The following is a 23,790-nucleotide window of genomic DNA, read 5'->3' as shown; positions in this document are numbered from 1 at the left end:
TCGAGTCATGAAGGTGTGGGTTATTTACGTAGAGGAAACCCAGACACAGGTGTTGCTGATTTGGGAAGCAAACAGTTTTTGACTGTGCTAGTGTTAGCCTGGGGGTAAGCAAGGCACGATGGTGTTGGTTACATGTATTACGAGCAAAGATAATGCCACTGTATGAGACATGGAGGAAAATAAACTTGCTAGTTAATAGTAACATTACCGAAGTCCCCGTATGATATTTAAGACTCTGCACGGGCACACGTCTAAACCTAATCCGCTGTATTAGCAACCAGTTACTAGACTATGTTAGGATTTAGTCAGTACACTTAAGGTCAAAAACTGCTTCAATTTGGATAATCGTTCAAAGTGAGGACGCGGACCTGTTATATTGTGGATTTAACGGTGTTCGTTTGGAAAATCCGAGATGTGAGGTGGGCAAATGTTTGGAGTTGCCGATTGTTGAAAGGAGCTGCACCGCGGCGAGTTAAAGGGTCTCCGGAATATCAGCATCATCACGTTGGGATACCATTCATCAAGCCGGCCAACGCTCTATTGGGGTACGTGGTGATCAGCGCTGATATTATGAATGGCCATGGTAAAATTGTGTGCACACATTCACGTAAAACCAACTTCTTGGTAACAACTTGTAACCGTCTACAATAACTTTGAATGTTTAGACGAGGTGTTGCGCAACACAAACTATATTTGCGGGATTATGGATTAACAAGACAATTCGTTTTGTGTGGTCATTATGGCCGAAAAGGAAAAAGGCCAGCTTGGCCCTGAGACTGAACTTTGTGTGAGCCAAGGGGTACAATCTGTAACTGAAACGTGTGGTTAAATTAACACCCAAAGCTTTGTTGGAAAAAATAAGTACTTTAGAAAAGGAAAGAAAGTCTAAATTTAGTAAACTGTTGAACGTGAAAAATTCTATTACTAAATTGATGAGCGATAAAGAGCATATAAGTGAGGTTGAAAATGAATTTGACACGTTCAATAAGTTGTGTGATGAAATACAGCAGGTACATACATCTTTATTGGGTTTATTGCCTGTTGAGGAGGCAAACAAACATGAAATATGGTACCAAGCTAAAATGTTGAGTTTCAATGAGTTTTTCATGGGTACAAATCAATGGTTGTATGACACTAAAGCTTGTTCAGTTGCTAAAATGGATGATGATTTGACAGTTCAAGTTGAAACTCAAACTGTTGACGTCAATGCTGAAAATGGAAATGAGATTGATGCCAGCAAACCAAAAGGAACTGCTGGTGGAAAGGATGAGGATGAGGAGGATCAGATTCAACCTCAGGACAGCATTTCAAACGTGCAGTCAAGGCACCGTGGCTCAAGTAGTGGATCCTCTAGTAGTAGATCCTCCACTTCTTCAGCCAGACGCATGGTGAGGGCGGAACAGGCCACGCTCTTGGCTCGAGCTGCTGCCTTAAAGGACAAGCATGAATTGGAGGAGCAGGAGCTCATTTTGAGGAGAAAGAAGGAGCAGCTTGAGTTGGACATTGAGATAGCCGCCACTTCTGCTAAACTATCAGTGCTACAGGTTGGTAGCAGCGTCCATTCAAGGCAATCTGATGGAATGGCTTCCTATATTAGGAAAGGGGCTAGACCTAAGCTCCCGCCCACTGCTCTCAATCTACAGGCCTCAGTATTTGTACCTCTGACCTCACAGCAACCTGCATCTCTACCACCTCAAAGCAATGTTTCACCATTCGTTAAGTCTTCTATCTCGCCAAAGCCAACTGTCAATCAAAGCTTTCAACCCCTGCAAGGCCAACATCAGACAGCAGGTCTGTATAATTTGCTGCAACAACAGAACGACATAACGGCTCTTCTTGTTAAAATGCAAACTTTACAACTGCTTCCACGCCGAGAAATTCCAATTTATGATGGAGATCCTTTAAGGTTCAATACATTTATGAAGGCATTTGAATACTGCGTGGAGGCAAAGACCAGCTGTAAAGGAGACTGTTTATATTATCTTGAGCAATTTACTAGGGGGCAGCCAAGGGATATTGTGCGCAGCTGCCTGCATATGACTGCAGATGAAGGATTCGCTGTTGCTAAAAAATTGCTTAAGGAGCACTTTGGAAATGAGTTTAAGATAACCGAAGCTTATATGGAGAAGGTTATGGGATGGCCAAGTGTCAAAGCTGAGGACCCTAAAGCGCTTAAAGCTTATGGACTCTTCCTTCGTGAGTGTTCCAATGCTATGAAGGATCTTCAGTACTTGGAGGAACTTAACATGCCAGCAAACATAAAGATTCTGAGTCAAAGGCTTCCGTATAAACTCAGAGACAAGTGGAGAACAAGGGCATGTGAGATACTGGAGAGAACTGGGCGACGAGCACGATTCTCAGACATTGTGGAGTTCATCGAGCGCCAGGTTAGAATCACTTCAGATCCAGTCTTTGGCAACATACAGGATACTTTACCTGTTATCAAGGGAGCTATAAAAGCAAATAAGTTCCAGGTAAAACCTCTGTTGGGAAGAAACAGCTTTGCAACACAGGTAGTTATTGAGGATGGATACAGCAAACCAGATAGTAACAAGAAGGAAAAGGCTCAGAAAGAAGTGACATCCTTTACCAAGAATGATTCTATTGCCTGCCTGTATTGTGCTGCTGGTAATCGTGTTTTGGAAAAATGTTTCAAACTGGGGAAAAAAGACACACAGAGAGAAACTGGACTATCTAAAGGAGAAAGGATTGTGTTTCAGTTGCTTGTGCACAGAACACTTGAGTAAGAATTGTGATAGGCGTATCATTTGCAATAAGTGCAATCGAACGCACCCCAGTGTTTTGCACATAGGAGAGAAGGAAAGGATTACTCAAAAGGATCAGAAGAATGGTGGGCACGAAATTGCTGAGCAGTCAAATACTTCCGACAGCTGTACAACATCCTCCGCTTGTTGTCTTACAGGGGCTGGCCACTGCAATGGAATTCTTTCCATCTTGCCTGTTAAAGTGAAGTGTTTAAAGGGAAACAAGGTTATTGAAACCTATGCCTTTCTGGACCCAGGGAGTACAGGAACTTTCTGCACCAGGAAGCTCCTTGACAGGTTAAACATGGAAGGGCGTAAATGCAAGATTTATATCCGCACTTTGGGCCATCATAACGCAGTAGATAGCTTCGTTGTGGATGGTCTGGAAATTTCAGGAGTTTCTGGTGAGTGCTACTATCCACTTTCCAAAGTGTGTACCCTGAAAGGGATGCCTGTTTCTACAGCCAATATAATCAGCGAAAGGGAGCTGAGAAAATGGCCTTATTTAAAGGAGGTAAAGATTCCTCACATAAATGCTAATGTTGACTTATTAATTGGCACAAACGCCTCCAAGTTGATGGAGCCTTGGGAGGTGATTAACAGTCGTGAAGGTGAAGGACCCTATGCAATCAGAACCCTATTGGGATGGGTAATAAATGGTCCGTTACAAGGAAGTAGCGACTGTGGAACTGACCACTCTTTAGTTCATGCCAACAGAATTGCCCTTGATAGAATTGAAGAACTGTTAACCAGCCAGTACAACTATGACTTCAATGAGCAAGCTTCTGCAGAACAGGAAGAAATGTCAAGGGAAGAAAGGAAGTTTGTGGAGATAATGGAAAGCTCTGCTCAGTTTAAAAACGGCCATTACACGTTTCAAATGCCTTTCAAAGGGAAAGATGTTTCGATGCCGAACAACTTTGGTGTTGCCATGCAACGTGTTCGTGGTTTAAAAAGAAGACTTCAGAAAGACGCAAGCTTTCATGAAGAGTACAACAACTTTCTTGCTGATGTTATTAGCAATGGCTATGCTGAAGAAGTGCCACAGCATCAGTTGGAAACGCCAACAGGGAAGGTGTGGTATATCCCACACCATGGTGTGTATCATCCACGGAAAAGAAAGCTACGAGTGGTGTTTGACTGTGGAGCAGAGTACAAAGGGACCTCGCTCAACAGTCAGCTCTAACAAGGACCAAACCTCACCAACTCGTTAGTTGGAGTTCTTATGAGGTTCAGACAGGAACAGGTGGCCGTAATGGCGGACATAAAGGCTATGTTCCACCAGGTTAAGGTGGCAGAGAAACACCGGGACTAATTAAGATTCTTATGGTGGCCTCATGGTAACCTGGAACAAGGTCTTGTAGAGCATCGCATGACTGTTCATTTATTTGGAGCGGTTTCATCATCTAGTGTCGCCTGCTTTGCTCTTAGAAAAACCGCGGAAGATAATCAAGCCAACTTTCCAGCAGAAGTAATTGAAACGATCAATCGAAACTTCTATATGGATGATCTATTAAAGAGTCTGCCCTCTGAACAGGATGCAGTCACCATGGTTAAGAACCTTATAACCATTTGCGACAGAGGAGGGTTTACCCTCACTAAATGGATTAGTAATAGTCGAGGTGCTTCAAGGCCTACCAGAGGATCTTAAGTCTAAGAACCTGCATGAACTTGATTTGGATAGGGAAAAGCTGCCGTTGGATAGAGCTTTGGGTTTGCAGTGGTGTATCGAGACGGATACTTTTAAATTCAAACTGAAAGTCAAGCAGAAACCAACAACCAAGCGAGGCATGCTATCCATCATTGGTTCCGTCTACGATCCATTGGGGTTTCTGGCACCTCTAATACTCCCGGCCAAGCTGCTGTTGCATGGGTTATGTAGGGCAAAGTGTGACTGGGATGATCCAATACCTACAGCTTTCCAGCAGAAGTGGAATAAATGGCTGATGGATCTTGAGAAAGTGGCATATTTCCGGATCCACCGATGTGTGAAGCCTGCAGGATTTGGGAGGATTGTCAGCGCCCAGTTGCATCACTTCGCTGATGCGAGTGAAAGCGGCTATGGTACGGCTACTTACCTGAGGATGCAGAACATGGATGAGAGGGTTCATATTACATTCTTATTTGGCAAATCCCGAGTGGCCCCTTTTGAAGACTATCACCATTCCCCGTCTAGAGCTTACCGCTGCCGTTGTTGCAGTACGAGTGGACAAGATGCTTCGAGCGGAGCTTCAGTTTCCACTAAAGACCTGCTTTTGGACCGACAGCACATCAGTTCTTAAGTATATAAAGAATGAGGATCGAAGATTTCAAACCTTTGTAGCAAATAGAGTAACCACCATCAGGGTGAACTCGGAAATTGAGCAGTGGAGATACGTTCCCACATCCCTGAACCCTGCTGACTACGCTTCACGTGGATTGAAGGCAGAAGATCTTGTGAAGCAAAGATGGATACAAGGCCCGGAATTTCTACAGCAACCTGAAGAAAAGTGGCCAACATTTCCAGTAGATACAAGTGTTACTGCAGAAGACCCAGAAGTAAAAAAAGGTCTGACGGTCAATGCAATACTTGTTGACACCAATGCTACATCGCAATTGATGACTCATTTCTCTGATTGGCAAAAATTGAAAGTTGCAGTGGCGTGGCTCATTAAGCTGAAAGGAACTCTGCTCAAACTGAAAGAAAAAAGGAAAAGTTTGGAGCATGCAAACATCAATGCTATTGCAACAGCAAGGTTGGATGTGCAAAAAGAGATGCAAGCTTTCTCAAAATTGCTTGGGAATCAGAAGGTGACACTGGAAGATCTCTTGGAGGCCGAGATCTCCATAATCGCTTTTTGCCAGCAAGAGAGATTTCCCATTGAGTTTGCTACACTAACCTCTGGCAAGTCACAAGTGCCAAGAAGTAGCAGCCTCCTCAAATTGGATCCGGTTCTAGAAGGAGGACTTCTACGAGTTGGGGGACGGCTGAAAAGATCAGCAATCCCTGAGGACATTAAACACCCCCTCATTCTGTCAAAGGACCAACATATCACTGATCTTATCCTCCGTCATGTCCATTTACAGCTTGGACATGGAGGTAGAAATCATGTTCTTTCTGTTACAAGAAGAAAATATTGGATCACAAATGGACCTACTGCAGTGAGGAAGATTATATCAAGATGCCTCATTTGCAAGCTCTATAGTGCAAAACCAGGTGAGCAAAAAATGGCAGACCTGCCAGAAGAGAGTGATTCCTGATCTACCGCCGTTCACAAACGTTGGCGTAGATTATTTTGGGCCAGTTGATGTAAAAAGGGGGCGTAGCATCGTGAAAAGATATGGCGTAGTATTCACTTGCAGGACAAGCAGGGCTGTGCACCTGGAAGTGGCCTATTCTCTTGACACAGACTCATGCATCAACGCGTTGCGAAGGTTCATCTGTCGAAGAGGACAAGTTTCGCACTTGAGATCTGACAATGGCACCAACTTTGTGGGTGCAGAAAGGGAGTTGCGAGAAGCCTTAGCCTCTTTGAATCATGACCGCATTGAAAGAGCCTTGTCCAAAAGGGGAGTCAAGTGGAGCTTTAATCCTCCAGCTGGGTCACATCATGGGGGTGCATGGGAGCGCATGATACGGATGATCAGGAAGATCTTGTGCTCTGTGCTCCGTCAGCAAAACTTGGATGATGAAGGGTTCCATACCGTGCTCTGTGAGGCTGAAGCTATACTTAATGATCGCCCCATCACAAGACTGTCAGAGGATCCCAACGATCTTGAGGCATTGACGCCTAACCATCGGTTACTCCTCAAAGGAAAACCAATTCTTCCACCTGGATTGTTCAATAAAAGGGATGTTTACGCAAGGAGAAGGTGGAAACAAACCCAGTACATTTCGGATCTGTTTTGGAAGAGGTGGATCCGTGAGTACTTACCACTTTTAGAGGAGCGTCAAAAATGGAACCAGGAGAAGAGGAGTTTTGTTCCTGGAGACCTGGTCATGGTGGCGGACTCTACAGCACCACGTGGGTCATGGATGATAGGAAGGGTTCTGGAAACCTTCCCTGATAAAAGAGGCCTGGTACGTGTGGTTTGTTTGAAGACCAAGACGAACATCATAGAACGACCCATAACTAAAATATGCTTGCTTAATGAAGCTAAAGAGTAATTGGTTCCCTTGGGCCATATTTCTGGTATTTATGGCTCTTTTGAATTTGGTGTAATTGCTCTGGCAGACGCAATTAGGGGCTGGAGTGTATGAGCCATTTTCATTCTGTATTCTTTTATGTAATTTTTGTCTTGTGCCAGTAGGGGGCTGTATGTGCTTTTCAGTTCAGCTGATCTCGAGTCATGAAGGTGTGGGTTATTTACGTAGAGGAAACCCAGACACAGGTGTTGCTGATTTGGGAAGCAAACAGTTTTTGACTGTGCTAGTGTTAGCCTGGGGGTAAGCAAGGCACGATGGTGTTGGTTACATGTATTACGAGCAAAGATAATGCCACTGTATGAGACATGGAGGAAAATAAACTTGCTAGTTAATAGTAACATTACCGAAGTCCCCGTATGATATTTAAGACGCTGCACGGGCACACGTCTAAACCTAATCCGCTGTATTAGCAACCAGTTACTAGACTATGTTAGGATTTAGTCAGTACAACATAGAATGTGTTTATTAAACAGGTGTACTAATGTTTTGGCTTTTTAACTCACTAAGGTTTTTACCTGTAGCCTATCTGCTGGCCATTAAGTTTGCTATGTGTTTGTAAATGTGGAGATGCTCAGCCCTGACACAGAGCAGGGCAGAGGCTTCACTGATTATTTTTTTAATTTTTTTGACAGCAAGGTTTGTTCTGATTTCAACACAGATTTGTTCACAATGTAGCAATGGGAGGAAGAGGGTGTACCCCCTGGACATGTTCATAGAAAGTTTTATTTCCTTTCGGATTTTAAGAAATCAAAGCTGCAGGACGCATGCCTATTAACATCACTTGAAGTGTGTGTGTGTGCGCAGTCCTTAAGTAATTCTGTTTTTTGTTTTTTTTTCTCTTTCGCAACTGTTAAAGAGGAGGAAGAGCATCCTCAGGGCAGTTTTTCTACCTGATGAAGACCCAAACATCCTCTTCAGAGAATACCCTGTTGGTAATTTCAGTAGTTTCTACCTGCATTAAACCAAATAACTACAGTTGTGGTCAAAAGTTTACACTTGTAAAGAACATGTATTTCATGGCAGTTTAAGTTCCCAATAATGCCTAAAAGTCTTCAGTCATGAATTTTGGTTCTTTTTGAATCTATTATAGGTCTCTTGAAAATGTGACCAAATCTACTCAGTCAGATATACATAAATGATCAATTTTGGTGATGTAGAAAGTTGTCAAATTTTTTTTGTGACTTGATCTATTTAACTTATGAGTGACTACAGCTAGTAGGGATGGGTATCGCTACTAGATACCTTTTGTGGTATCGACTGAAACGGCCCAGGATTGAGTAGAATCAAAACGTGTCCAGTCAAACCAGTATTTCAATCGATACTTGTTGTAACCAGATCATGGCGCAAAACTTTATTTAACATAAATGTATATTTTTGCTACTCCAAATAAGAGATTTAAAGGACAAACGTAAAATTTGTAGCCTGTAAATATAATAAGTCCATACAACATAACTGACTTAATTTTGGTAAGCCTGATATATTGTTGATCAGAAGTTTATTTTTAGTTTGATCAATTGACAATAATTGTTACTGTTATACAAGTTCATTAAGTTAGATGACCATATTTTTTTTGATTTTTAACCAACCTAATACAATTTTGTGGAATCTGTTAATATAAAAAAAAATTAAAGTCAAGGCTTCAGTTTTTTGGAGTGAACTACGATGGGACATAGAATACAGCAAATACACTTTTTATGACCTCTTTCTTTTTAAAGCCCAGACACCAGTATGCATCAAGACTTAAAGACACTATGTCTATGTTGCCTCAAATGGCTTATGAATGTCAGGTTTTGAAGTAAGATGTGGTTTGTTCAGGCTTCTGCTCTATATGGCAGTATACAAACATGACACAAAATATCCCTCTCAAGAAGAATTTTGGTCAGCTATATTGGAGTATTGCTTTTTATTACTATAAAATGTTTATATAAAGTAAACCCCATACATAAGTCTGTAGATATATTGAATAGTTTATTTTAATTACTATAAAGGTATGTATATTCAGAACAAACCCCCATAAATTAATGTAATGTGTAAAGTTCTTGTGGCTGGAATTGATCATGAATTTAACAAAGAATACTGTGTAAAAACAGCAGACTCCATTTAATTATGTAATTAAGGTATTTCTGCAATATTTTTCAGTTTATATGCAGATTTATACATTTAACATTCTACACTTGTTTTTAATGAGATTTTTTTTTCATTCTACAGCAGTTAGACTGTAAAAATACAGAAAGTTTACAGTAAATATCTGCATTTAACAATTATTCCATAGGTTCTTTACTGTTGACAGTGTTTGACAACTTTGCTGCCAGACTTTTTACTTATTTTATTTTATTTTTTTAAACGATTGGGTTTTTTACATTTACCATAATTTTAAGGTTTCACAGTAAAAAAACAAGTTGTCTTGTCTACATAGAATTCAATGTAATTTAACATTCAAGGCAACTAAGCAATGGAACAATCGTGTGTGTTTAAAAAAAAGTATAATTTCTCATATGAATTTACAGATTACAACTTTTATTTTATGGTCAGTGTTTTTAACAAGTATTTGTCAGTATTTTAATGGCATTGACACACAATCTTGAAAAAATGAAAAGCTGTAAAATGCAGTATTTATGTGAAACTGCTCGACAAAAGTCTGTATGACTTCTTGGAACTACAGCACTTCAAGCCACTATTGATCTGAGATCAGATTAATCACACAACGGCTCCTGGTGGCTCTGAATGCTCTTGAGCATTGGTCTGGCTCATGTAGACGTCAACCCAGAAAAGGTAATGCTTGTGAATCAGTTGTAGTCATGTGAAACTGACTGGTTTTGGTGCAGCAGGACCAGTTTTGACATTGAGGCATGGCACCGCCGATCAATGCTTTGCTCTTACAGGGCCCCAGAGGACCCATTGGGCCTCCCAGTGAGTGAAGCCATCAATATATGGGCACTAGGTTGCACTTTGACCTTCTTGTACATTGGGATAGCGCCTGTATCCAACGGAGTATGAATGAGTTCTTGAGAGCCATCGTGCAGATGCAGGGTCTGGAAGAAGGACTGTAGGAGCCATTTCAATGTTTGGCCAGTAGGTACTAGGTCATGGCACTCATCTATTTAGGAAGGTAGGTGTAATTAGACACAGGTGTTGCCAGAGGGGGGAAAAAGGTCAACTAGTTTTTGACCGCCACCGATGCTGAATGTTTGATATTGTGACGATGAAGATGGAATATTGTTCCGTTATGGATAATTAAGACCTTGTGTAACAATAAATCATATCTCTCATGACAGAAGAAATTGGAACTTGAACTCTGTAACACTGTTACATTATTTCTGAACCGAACAAAGCGGCCACAGTAAGCGCGTCAACTAGCCTACTTCAACCCTCTGCGTAGCCCTCAGCTGCTTTAACCTTGGGCTTAGCGGTTACAAGGACCTTAAGATTTTTCACCTGTGAAAACTATTTATGGAGGCTGAATGATCAATAAGACTACTACCTCAAAACAGGCCAGTGTCCATCGCTCTAAAGCTGATGATACATGGAGCAACTTTTAGAGCAATCGTGCTGGGCAATGTTGCTGTCAATGGTAATGAGTAAAGACTACTACCGTAACCTTTTTTCCGCCACCCTCCCCACACCACCGCTATCCGTTCAAAACATAGCCGGACTTGCCACCAGCAACATTGCTCAAAAAGTTGCCACGTGTATCATCAGCTTAAGGGGATTTTCTGGATGATCACTCAGAAGTAAAGAATGGTGCTGAATATAAAGACACACAGGCCTTTTTAAGCCTCATCAAACAGATGCTGCAAGTGAAACCTGAAAAAAGAATCACCCCCGATGAAGTTTTGTTACTTTCACACTAACAAAGGCCCATATGTGACATCTGCCTGTTTGGCCATGGAAGCCTGCCGCCTGGAGCAGTCATCAGTTGAATGAAAACCCTTTGAAATATCCAGCAAAGTGATAGGTTTGAATGGATCATCATTACTAAATTGGATGATACACTTTCAGCTGATGATAGAACTGAGGTGGAAATGAAAACTATGGACTACTAGACAAACTAGCCTGTGCTGGCTTTAATGACCACAACTCTGCTGTGACAGATGAAAAAGCATTGGGCACAAATAAGGCATTCACCTGCTTCGAAGTCATAATTCAGATGAGGGCAACACAAATGATGATAAAGGAAACGCACACTTTGTTGATGTCAAGTGGCTGAAGAAGATAAAGCGATTCTTCTCCAGGATGATCAAGCAATAAGTTGCTGCAGAGATTTTACTGGATAAAGAAACGGCACATTTCATTGAAGACCGGTCATAGGAGGCACGGTTGTAGTGGTTAGCGCTGTCACTGCAGAGCAAAACGGTTCTGGGTTCAAACCTGATTTTATGTGTAGAGTTTACATGTTCTCCCCGTGTCTGCGTGGGTTTACTCCGGGGCTCTGGTTTCCCCCCACATTCCGAAGATATAAGAGGCAGGAGGTAGAGCGGGTTGACCGTTAATCGAAAGGTCGGCGGTTCCATCCCCCAACCCCAGGCTGCATGTCGGTGTCCTTGGGCAAGATACTGAACCCGGAATTGCCCCTGGCAGCTGCTCTGCCAGTGTATGAATGTGTGGATGGTGAATGCAGATGTAGTGTAAAAGCGCCTTGAGTGGTCGCAAAGACTAGAAAGGCGCTATAAATATACGGAGCATTTACATGCAGTTTAGATTACCGTCCTGATTGCTAGCACACTAAAAGTAAATGAAAATGTGAAAACCTTACTACTTGCAACTATTTACTATACATTTGCAGCACATTTTTCAAATGCTAACACACTGTGTCCAAAACAATTAAAAGCACATTCACAACAGAATGGTTGCAAATATCCTGCATTTTTGCAGTAACCTGACTGAAATATGTAGAAAAACGTAGCAGAATATTTATGTACATTTTATGTTTACGTCTATGTACGTAGAGAAGTGTGTGTGTGTGTGTGTGTGTGTGTGTGTGTGTAGTGTTTTAAACGTGGTTTTACTGTGAAACTGCAAGCTGGGTGTGCAGCAGGATATGTGCTTGTACTTCAGCAGAATTGGTTCAGGGGATTGGTATGTGGTTGTCTGTTTGTGTCTCACATTGTGTCTCAGGTATACCAGTTTTACTGTGTAAACAACGGAGTAAAAACTGTATTGCGGCAGTGAAATTTCAGGAACTTTTTTTTTCACATGTAAATTACTGAATGCAGTGAAATAGAAAAAAATAAAGGATATTGAAGCAAATGTCTGCATTTCTGATTCATTCTTGTTACATATCATGTAGTACAGTCAATAAAGTCACAGTATGTTATTACTATTTTGTTTTTTATCAGTCGCTTTGGTACATTTCTTGACTCATCCTTAATATTTGCAAAACTACACTGTAAAATATATCATCGTAATTTTACAGTAAATTACTGGTTAATAATTGCAGTAAATTCACAGTACTATACAGTGATTATTTTACAGTAATGTATTGTGATTCTACAGTAACCAGTCACAACAGTACTGTAAAATTGCAACATGATATCATAATAATAATCAGTTACTGTAAATTTACAACAATTTAATTTTACAGTGATTAACAGTGTTTTCACAGTAACCAACCATGAAATTACTTTAAAATTACACTATTTTATTGCCAAATTACAGTATGGTCCTGCACACTAATCACAGTAATTACTTGTAATTTACCATTTTTACTGTATTATTACCGCAACTCAGTAGCCAGTAAATTCCTGTAAATTTACAGGATGTGAATTACATCAAAATACTGTATTTTACATAGAAATTGTATTTCTACAGCGACACACTGGTCCATATTTTCTTTAAATTTAATGAATACATACACAAATTTTATAATTATCTTTATTGTACATTTAAAATATAAACAGCAATTATTATGAATAAAATGTATTGACAATAAGTAATGAAGTTATTTCTTCACACTATAATCATACAGTGACACACACACACACATCAATAATGCAGGAAACGGCAGACAATTGTACATAATCATTTGCATATATCTGTCAAAGCATCAGCTTTTACAGTTTTTTGCAACTGCTAACATCCTTTTGTCTAATCTGTAGTCACATTTTCAAAACTCTAAACAGAATTAGCCCAACATTTGTCTGTTCATACCATAAACAAAATTCATGTTGTTTCCAGAGAATATGCAGTCAATTAACCCACTTCTAAAATGTTAAAGGTCCAGTGTATGTTTTTAAGGATCTATTGACAGAAATGCAATATAAGATCCATAACTATGTTTTCAGTGGTGTATAAAGACCTTACATAATGAATCATGTTCCTATTACCTTGGAATGAGCTATTTCTATCGACATAACCACGGGTCCCCCCTTCCATAGACGTCGCCATGTTACAGTCATGTTTCTACAGTAGCTAAAAATGGACAAACTGTGCTACAGTGCGCCTTTTGTCACCACGTCGTTCTTGTAGAATTCTGGCAGTGTAGATGCCCATCATTATGTTGAATATGTACGTTTGAAGAAGTAGTAATAATCGGCAGGGGTCAGCAAATAAGTTTTGCATCAGAGCAATTTTTTCATCCATTAGATGGTGGGTGAAAATATGACATAAAATGTAAGGTGTTTGTCAAGATGTTCAGTTAGCTCAGTTGTTAAAGGGCAGGGCTCTCACCTAGAAGGTTGTATGTTTGATCCCATGTTAGGAAAAGTTTTATGAAGCGACTGTCTCACAATATAGCACGTGCTGCAGTGTGTGTGTGCTGCTGTTTGATCTGCATCCGTCAAAGTACGGACGCTTTTTCATTTCCCCAGTATCTCCAGGTAGAAGAAATTTGGGGGAATACCGTTTTCTGACGTTTCTTTATAAAGCATTGCTGAAAAAAAATGTTCTCGCGCTTATGGATTATTTTGCAGGCAAAACCATTAAAGAGAGTCATTATGTGAGTAACTGTTGCTGTCATGACTGAGAGGATTGGTAGACTGGACAGTTTGCAATTTGCAACCTCACCGCTAGATGAAACTAAATCTTGCACACTTAACCTTTAATGTAATGGTATTTCTATCTTGAATCAGTACTAAACTAATGTGACTGGATCGAATGCTGCGTAGATTAAAACTGGAAGCACCCAGAGAAATCCCATGCTAACATGGGGAGAATATGTAGATTCCACCCAGAAAAGACAAGTGCCTCGACTTCTGCTGTGAGGCCACAGTGCTACACACTGAGCCACCTTGCTGCCCTCATAGAGATCTACAAAGGCTTTACAGCTAAACTCTTGAAAGCAGGTTCTCAGGTGTTTTGCTACAAAATACTCATAGACCTGATCTTCACTCTGCAATGTTGTCCACATTGCAGCAAGACCAAACTTTCCTCTTCATCAAGAGAAGCATCTAATGCAGTTCTACTTCCAGTTGGACTCGCTGTCATCTGTGTTGTCCAGGTGGCTGTTGTCCTACAGAACAGTGGCAGGTGCAGCAACAGGGGTAGAGTTGGAGTCCTCAGATGTAGAAATCACTTTCACTGACAGAGTCCTCACCAGATGTGTCTTCCAGCAGAGTTCTGTTCTGTGGAGGAGCAGAGTTACCATGACTGCTGCTGCAGTCTGCCTGCATGTCAGCCTGTGTGTGCCACATGTGCTGTGAAGACACATATAGTTAATCACAAGCACAATAGATATTTTCCCACAGACATCCTGCATTTTCTGTATAAAATAAATTAATATTTTTTACAAATTACTCCATGTCAGTGATGATAAAGCCAGCCACTAGCATTGATTTAGTGGAAGTCTGAAATTATCTTACCCAATTTGCGATGACACTCATCATCTCCATAGGTCCTCATAATGGTGTCTTTCCTGGTGTTAGCCTGCCTTTTCATGGGAGTAAATGGGATTCCCACCATGGCATGCAAAAGTTTAAGACAACGTGTTCATTCTCTCACTCATTCACGCGCGTGCACACACACACGCGCACGCGCACACGCACACGCACACACACACACACACACACACACACACACACACACCCCAGGCGCTGCTGATGTAGCTCATGGTAATGAAGGGATGGGCAAGTATTTCTCTGGGAGTTATTCTCTGCTTCTCATCCCACTTGAGTATCGCCTTCAACTCACAAATGTGAGTATAAATAGCAAAATGGCAACATGTGAGTACACCCCTAAGTGAAAATGCCCAAATTGGGCCCGAAGTGTGAATATTTTGTGTGGTCACCAATATTTTCCAGCACTGCCTTAACCCTCTTGGGCATGGAGTTCACCAGAGCTTCACAGGTTGCGACTGGATTCCTCTTCCACTCCTTCATGACGACATCACGGAGTTGGTGGAGGTTAAAGACCTTGCGCTCCTCCCCCTTCTTTTTGAAGATGCCCCACAGATGCTCAATAGGGTTTAGGTCTGAAGACATGCTTGGCCAGTCCATCATCTTTACCCTCAGCTTCTTTAACAATGTAGTGGTCGTCTTGGAGGTGTGTTTGGGGCTGTTATCATGTTTGAATACTGCCCTGCGGCCCAGTCTTCTAAGGGAGGGGATCATGCTCTGCCTCAGTATGTCACAGTACATGTTGGCATTCATGGTTCCCTCAATGAACTGTAGCTCCCCAGTGCCGGCAGCACTCATGCAGCCCCAGACCATGAAACTCCGAACATAATGCTTCACTATAGACAAGAAACACTTGTCTTTGTACTCCTCACCTGGTTGCTGCCACACATGCTTGACACAATCTGAACCAAATAAGTTTATTTGTGCATAAATTAAAAATAAATGACATGTGCATTAAGAAACACTGCTGGCAAATTGGATGTCTTCATCTTTGTATATTGACACTCATGACAGAAAAGGTTGCCGACCCCTGATGTAGAGCAACAATTCTTTTTTTCAGATCTTGAGATTTCTTTGCCATGAGGTGCCATGTTGAACTTCCAGTGACCAGTATGAGGGAATGTGAGAGCGATAACAACTTTAACACACCTGCTTCCCATTCACACTTGAGACCTTGTAACACTAACGAGTCACATGACACCGGGGAGGGAAATTGGGCCCAATTAGGACATTTTCACTTAGGGGTCTACTCACTTTTGTTGCCAGCGGTTTAAACATTAATGGCTGTGTGATGTGTTATTTTGAGGGGACACCAAATTTACTCTGTTATACAAGCTGTACACTCACTACTTTACATGGCAGCAAAGTGTCATTTCCTCAGTGTTGTCACATGAAAAGATGTAATCAAATATTTACGAAAATGTGAGGGGTGTACACACTTTTGTCAGATACTGTATGTCCAAAGAATACATACCTCCATGTTTTTTTTTTTTTAATTAAATCGAGTCAGACACAATAAAATACCATTGATTAAATTAGAGTATAGAAAGTATTGATTATGAAACCAAAATGTTACGAGCATTATCATTTGGCATCATTGAAACTGTAACTCAGTACAGTGGCAATTCAAATGTGTAACCGTAGAATTATTTGTACTCTCAGCTGTGGGACCTGTTGATGCCAACAATCAAACTGGAGTCCAGGATAACCAAACAGTGGGGAGACATTGGATTCCAAGGAGATGACCCCAAGACTGACTTCAGAGGAATGGGCATGCTGGGCCTTATCAACCTTGTGTGAGTCAATGAGACATTTATTAAGTTAGAAAGTGCTACAGATAATACCAGCACTAACTATTAAGGCCATCTACTGGACTTGTCTGCCAAAATACAAGACCACTGTTGCCATTTATTGCATTTATGATGGAAATAGAATTTTGACATTGTTTCATTCACATCAAATTTCATCAGTTTTCTGTAAACGTGAACTTGTGCATTTGAACAAGTACAGTTTTTTTTTATAGGCTTAGACATCTCCTGGGCGGTCTTACCTGACTTGCCTTGCGGAAAGCAGGGTAAATAATTGTTTTTAAAAAATCAATAAAAGATATAAAAGCAACAAAACAAGGAAAGAGTGAAACACAGCTCAGAACACTGACTAAGCAAGCCAAACTTCTTTCCCAGCTGTATGTCAATAGGAGCCTGAAAATGCAAATCAAGGAAATCCACATGGTCAGCTGGATTTCAAAAGTCAACCTATGTAGCTTCTCAAACAGTATGGAAATCATGGGAAAGTTTGATTTAGGGACAACTATAATGATAACTAAAACAACATAATAATAAAAAAGGATTTTGGTTGCAAAGCACAACATAGACAAGAACAAAAGGCTCTCTGGCTCCTTATTTTCACATGAATGGATGTCATCATGTTCTTCTCCCCAAAGATGTAATAAATAACTATTAGAAATCAAAACTTTGCCATATTTGTTAGACATGATGAAATCTCACACCAGACCTTTTCAGTTGAGCTTTGAGCTTCAATGATTTTATCATTTCTGGACAGCAAGGAGTGAGATGACCTGGTGGACCCCAGATATAAGCAATCTATCTTCTATCCTCATCTAACTAAATAGATTAATCATTTAAAGGTGTTTTTTGGACTCAGCACCTGGACAATGAACATGCTGCTGTGTAATTAGTGGTGGAAGAAGTTTTCAGATCCTTTAAAAGTAATAATACTCTTGTTACAAGTGAAAGTCCTGCATTAAGCTTTTACTTAAATGTAGGAGAATTACCAGCAAAATGTACTGATTTATCAAAAGTAAATGTGCAAAATTGCCCTTGATCGTGTTATATCAATACATTTTTGCTACTAATGCATCAATACGTAAGCAGCATTTTAATACTGTAGCTGGTTGAGGTGGATACAATTTGAACTATTTTACTGGGTAGTTTAATCTATAAAAATAAATCATATTTTGTAAAAATCATATGGTATGTATGTATATATTTCTCTTCCCCTGAAATTTTGTGGCGTATAAATAAAGTCCAAGTGCCTTAAAAATGCACTTAGTTACTCCATCACTGGCACTTAAAACGTGTGTGCCAGTATGAAAGAAAGCTCATCTCCAACTTCCATCACTGTGAATCCATTCTGTACTGTAAAGCACAAATTTTAGGTTTTGTAACTAACAGGTGTAATTAAACTAGTCAAAATTGTTTCTTCAAGGAAATGAATGATTATACAAGACTAAAGTGTCTTTGGTCATATAGTGGCACTCTGATTAAGTCAATGAAAAAGGCTTGAGGCGTTGTACTGTGCAGCATCTAATCATACTGTAATTTTAATTAAATGGAGTGATAAACAATACATCAGGATCCAGAGTAATAACATCTGGACATTTAAAATAATAATTATTCACATAAAAACAACTTTAAAAAAAAAAAAGCAATGTCAAAAATGTACAGAGCAAAAAAGGTTAAAGCATGTATAAAAAAAAAAAAAGAAAAGGCAAACGTTTTAGTTTGAGAGCAGACAACAATAGCTATGCAGATGGCAAGCAAATACATGTTAGTGGATCACATTATGTTGTAAACGTATAGACAGTGCAGGCTCTTCATTCAACAGCATTTTTAGTGTAATAATCATGTCTTAGCACACATAGCTTCCTTTGAATCCCTTAACCATCAGGTGTGAGTAAAAAGAAATGTAGTTGTGTCATTTTTTCCATCGTCGTTATTACATAAGTTGTTTGCGATTACCCAAAAATAACTGGAGAAAACTACATTGGAGCAATTATGGGGGAACATTATTTTGGGGAGTGAATGTCTAGGAAGTCGTAGGTATATATGTGTGCGGAAAAAGTGAATAGTTTCTGCCAAAGTGACACATTGTTGAGATGTGGAGCTAAAGAGAGTTTACAAAATAATACATGAAAATTCACTTTATCATTGAATTTTCACAGCTTTGTTTTGTATTTTTCCATATTGTCATTCGATGATTTCGTGATTAACAGCAAATGGAATTGTAAAGTAAGGAAGCAATAGTTTGACCAGATATAATGTTAGGTGATCATACACAGACTATCAATATCCCAGTATAGAACTGTACTGTATCTGTGGACATTTACATCTACATAGCCTAAGAGTAGAGATTACAATATCAACACCTATGTATAATGTCTTATAAAGTACAGCTACTACATGTACACATTGATTTCATCTGAGCAAACCTTAATATTGATGCTCCCCTCTTAGCTGGACAGAATCTAATGATTGTTATAATAAAAGTCTCTCACATCTGGTAAAATACATTGCCAAGAGCAGTTTTTGGTCACATTCATTCAACTATCATTCACATAAATTTTACATTTACCTACGTTCTCCTCCAAAACTCATGGACATATTTTTAATGACTGATAACCGTGTTTCACTTTTAAAACAGCAAAAGTCTTTGCGAGAAACCTCCCATGAAGGGACTCAGCCAGATAGCGAGATCTCATAGTCACTTGTTGACAGCAGGGGACGCCCAACCTTACGCACATTCTTGGCGTTAGTTATACGAGCTGCCACCTCCACTGGCTTCTCAAAATAATGCACCAGGGCCTGCTCGGTGAGCACAGAGGCCAGGAACTGCTCAAACGTGATGGCCCAGTCTTTATCAATGCTGGTGCTGTGAGGGAGCCCTCTGTCGTGGGGTCCAACGCCGTGAGGCAGGTTACTTCTTTCACCGTTGGAGCCGTTGTCGCTGCGCACCAGCACCGTGTCGTCTGCAATGTCCTCGCACTGCAGCTTTTCATCCAGCTCATGGGAGCCTGCGCTGAGCACTGAGTAAGATGACATTGAGGTGTCATCTTTGGTTTCATCATCCGAGATGAGCATGGCGGATGATGTGCCCGCGTCTTTGGGAGACGAGTCCTCCAGCTTGATGTCTTGCATAGGTGGCAGCTGCTCACTCTCTCTCTCCTCTTTCCCCTCCTCACAGGAGCATGGCTTGTTCTCTAGACATGCAGGAACAAAGGCGTCACTCTGGTCCTGCTGCTGGAACATCCCATCAGACACGGCCTCCTCGGCAGTTTGGGGATCGGTGGCATCTCTTAAATGCAGGCTTGGCTCTGATTTACCCTCCATGTTGTGGTCCCTTCTGCCAGAGGAGAAAAGCTTTCCCACCTCTCCCATTTCCAGCAGCAGACTGGTAACTGTTGCTGTGGCATGATAGAGCTCCTGTTCTGCAACATCCTCACTGAACATGCTGTACAGGGTCTTGCAAAGTTCGATAAACTGGCTCTGGAGGAGGAAATAAAACGTAAGATGTCAGTTGTACTCTATTGTAACTACTGAGTTTCTTAGACACGTTCTACAAATAAAAACCAATGCAGAGGGTGAAGTCTTACCTGATTCAGCTTGGGGAGGTCTTTTGTGTTTTCTCTCTTAGGTTTTGTCTCCTGGTTCCACAGTTTCAGGTAATGGCGATATTCAGGAGTGTTCAGTTTCTTCACTGTAACATGTACATAGAATGTTTTATTAACATTAAGTAATTTGGTCACAAACTTATATTTTGGTTTAAAAAAAAAAAAGCACGAAGATGCAACCAATGTCTGCATGTTTTTGTATTGCGATTAAAGACAAGATCTTTTCCGCGGTAAATACAAACTACGGATTGACTTCAGTATTTTGCCAAATAGCTACAGCTTGTTTGTGCTAGCACCATGTATATTTTCTGTATTCACATGTTTCTTCAGATGTTCCAGAGGAAATAAGACCCTTTACCACCACGATCAATCGCATTCAGTCAGTGAAAAAATAAAAAATAGACGACAAGAATTTTCTTGGCTGCTAATCAAGACTAAAGGAAAATTTCACACTAGAATGGTTTGCAATTTAAATGAGATTAAACATTGTGTTGCTCATTATAGGGCAAATGGAACCATATATTATGTTGTTGCTTACCTTTTTCAGTCTTAAATGTAACTCTGACAAAGCCATCATCCCTCTCGCTTCTGCACTTTGAGTCATGACCTGAGGAGAGAAGAGCGTGACCAAGATCAAACATGAACATTTGTTCAATTAAAGTGGTTAAATTATGCAATTACATTAAACATATACTGTATTTTTCTTGCTTCTAAACTACATGCTGATGGTAAGTTTACTCTTTACTGCCTAATGTAGTGTGATTTGATCACAAGCACCAATTGCTACAAAATACGGATGACACTAGTTTAATTTAAGTTTAATTATCCAAAAAACAGCTTTCTGAGGCAGTTTCTTACTCCTGCAGGCTTGTGCCTTACATGCATGATTAAACTTGTGCACAAATGTGTTTCTGTGCCTGTGCTTTGAACACTGTCATTGTGCACAACGCAGGCTGCACGCGATGTCTGCGGTTTCAAGCTAAATACAACCACACTTTCCCCTGTTAAATCACATGACATGCCCGTAACCACCAAACAGATTTCACTTATGCAAATATAACGATGTCTTTTTCAAGTCCTTAATATTGTAAATTGCAGCATTTATGTACCATACAGAACAAGGAATAACTGCACAACAAGTGACCAATCATCTGGCTGGGCTCAATGAAAAGTTCAGAATAAAAAGTGGGAAAAAAGGCCTAACAATATCACGAAAAAAGCTGATCTTAGGTCCTTACCGATAGATGTCTCTGGAGTGATGTCTTCAAAGAAGTACTGAGTGGCCTCAAATGCAGAGTCCGGCTCTTCCTGTTCATGGGTGACTTCTGGGAGAAGAGAATTTAGGAGTCTGTCAAAAACATTATGTAAACCATTCTTTGTCATTCTGTTCAATTTTATCCAAATTTTCAATTTCAACAATAAAGTTTTTATAATTGTATATTTTCAATTAATCAAAAAACCTTTCCAACAATGCGAACTGGTAAAATTATATGACATTTAAAATGTTATGTTTAATGAAAGTTTTCATTACGTTAAATACAATGAGTTAAAAATGTTTTGTTTTCTGTTAATTATCTCATTAAAAACAGTGAAGTAATACAAAGGTAATTCTGAGAAAGTGATTTGCCCTGTGACATGAAGTGATATATTGTCTGTAGTTCCCTGTAGATGACTTTCCAGGATCACTGATGCACACTCACCAGGTAAAACGTGCATCTTGTAGAGGAGCTTCAGTTTGTCAGTAAGGTCCCCGTGACACAGAACACCTGGAACACACCAACAAGTTTGAGAGATTGGACACGTCTGAACTGTTTCCAAATGTGATACATCATCATGGATGAAATACTACCTTAAACTTTAATCATGGCAGCTTAAAACACACAACTTCACAGCTATGTTATAAACCTTTACTTCCAAAGAATATTTACAGGGACACAGGCACAACCATACTCTTCTTACCCAGGCCACTGATGAACTCTCGAAAGTTGATGAGGGCATCTCCGTTCTGGTCAAGCAGACGGAAGAAGCGCACAGCCAGGGGGTCTGAGTGGGCTCCGTTGGCCCACGGGAAAAGCAGGTTGAACAGGCCTTTGAACTGCTCCACGTCGATGCGGTACTGCTCCAGGTAGGGCAGGCTGGGGTCATGGCGCTCTGTGGGGTTGCTGCTGCCGCCCCAGTAACAGCTGGTCAGGTGCTCCGTCTGAGGAGAGGAAGAAAGGGGGGGAGAACTGTAAAATATCATACAAATGGAAAGCAATACAATTTAAATATAAAGAGACAGAGCTGTTTTTTACTGAATTTAAAGAGGCACATTTTAAAGATAAATGTGGTTTTCCTAATAAACCGTAACCATCAGTAACAAACAGAATTGTATTTGACAAACATGACAGAATACAACACATACTTTGACAGTATGTTTGGAAAACAATTTCACTCGAATAATCAGTCATTATGAAGCCATTAATGAAGTGGCAAATTAATCTTCACCACGTGCTTGAATAGGCTTGCGGCCTATGCTAGAGGAAAACAACTGAAGCACTAATGTTAAGGCTCCTAGGCTATTATTTATTTTTTCCTGTAGAGACAAAATTACTGATTTCCTGTCTATACTTCACATTTAGCAAGGTGGCAGTTAGAGGGAGCTGAATGACACGTGTATGCTGTAACTCACCTTGAAGAGCACATAGAGCTCCTCCAACTCGTCCATACTGAACGCCGTCTCTGTAACAATAGTTCTGACCTGAAACACAATATAATTACAGTACATTAGGTAAAAATAAAAGAAAGAGAGAATAAAGTGTGATGAGAGCGCAGATGATCTAATAATAATTTAATCTAATGATTCCTGTATCTGCACGACAGGGTTGAGCAAGAACAGTCTGGTAAATAAAGTTGAAAAACAATTAAGTCATGTCTTAGCACACATGTTTGCCTAATTCCAGTAAGGGTAAGTCAGTCGGTCCTTACCACATTGCGTTTAGTTGTATCTTCAATGGTTTGGATGACCCTCAGTCTCTGTTTGAAACGCATCTGTTCAATCACATCTGCACGGATTGAACCAAATTTCTGGCACAAAAGGAGAAGCAGAGAGAAACAGAGAGAAATATAGGTCAACCCCGCTGTGATATTACTCAAAGTCTGTTGTCACAGTGAAAATGCATGATTGTAAGGAAAGAGCTGGACTTTACAGCGGACAAACAGCAGGACTTAACAATTAACACACTCATATCATAAATCCATAAATGAATAAATCCAACTAAAATGTACAAAATCCCCTTGGGATGCACTTAATGAATATCAGAGTTTTTCCCTGCATGTAAGAACCAAAGGAAGACTAAAGATAGAGGACATCACGGGTATACAAACAGTCATTATCATCCAGGTTAAATACCTCGTAGGAGCTGCGGACCAGTTTGAAGATGTCGACTTCTGGATGTGGTTCTCCATTGTCTGTCAGTAAGGAGTGCAGGTGGGGGATCGGGGGGAGGGTGCTGTCCTTATTGGTCACACTATCCAAGTATCTACAGTAAACAAATGATTTACCAAAATAATCACAAACTCTTTCAGGCTTGTGGGATAAAAATATTTGATAAATGGTCG

At 40.3% G+C, this 23,790-nt stretch overlaps 1 protein-coding gene and 1 long non-coding RNA gene across 5 annotated transcripts in view; one reads left to right on the top strand and one right to left on the bottom strand.

The window, feature by feature from the left end:
• LOC119898879 overlaps positions 1-20,599 on the top strand; it is a 25,979-nt gene extending 5,380 nt beyond the window's left edge. For 3 of the 4 annotated variants that reach the window (XR_005443653.1, XR_005443652.1, XR_005443655.1), the window contains exons 2-3: positions 16,443-16,576; positions 19,764-20,599. This is a non-coding gene — a long non-coding RNA (uncharacterized LOC119898879). Of the gene's footprint in view, positions 1-388; positions 546-16,442; positions 16,577-19,763 lie in introns of those variants that run through there. The other variant, XR_005443654.1, reaches the window with a different exon arrangement.
• The window catches only part of tbc1d9 (TBC1 domain family, member 9 (with GRAM domain)), a 22,152-nt gene continuing 16,455 nt past the window's right edge, over positions 18,094-23,790 (bottom strand). Inside the window, exons 13-21 of the mRNA XM_038713165.1 lie at positions 23,582-23,711; positions 23,158-23,256; positions 22,862-22,930; positions 22,150-22,390; positions 21,891-21,956; positions 21,429-21,515; positions 20,729-20,797; positions 20,173-20,276; positions 18,094-20,065 (exon numbers count right to left, since the gene is read on the bottom strand). Of these exons, the coding sequence (XP_038569093.1) occupies positions 19,259-20,065; positions 20,173-20,276; positions 20,729-20,797; positions 21,429-21,515; positions 21,891-21,956; positions 22,150-22,390; positions 22,862-22,930; positions 23,158-23,256; positions 23,582-23,711 (1,672 nt within the window). The 3' untranslated portion in view covers positions 18,094-19,258. The remainder of the gene's footprint in view (positions 20,066-20,172; positions 20,277-20,728; positions 20,798-21,428; positions 21,516-21,890; positions 21,957-22,149; positions 22,391-22,861; positions 22,931-23,157; positions 23,257-23,581; positions 23,712-23,790) is intronic.

Source organism: Micropterus salmoides, unplaced genomic scaffold (genome assembly GCF_014851395.1).
Source record: "Micropterus salmoides isolate LMB-PRFRI ecotype aquatic unplaced genomic scaffold, ASM1485139v1 Ms_hic_scaffold_12, whole genome shotgun sequence".
NCBI classification, from domain to species: Eukaryota; Metazoa; Chordata; class Actinopteri; order Centrarchiformes; family Centrarchidae; genus Micropterus; species Micropterus salmoides.
This window is presented reverse-complemented; position numbering and strand designations above follow the sequence as displayed.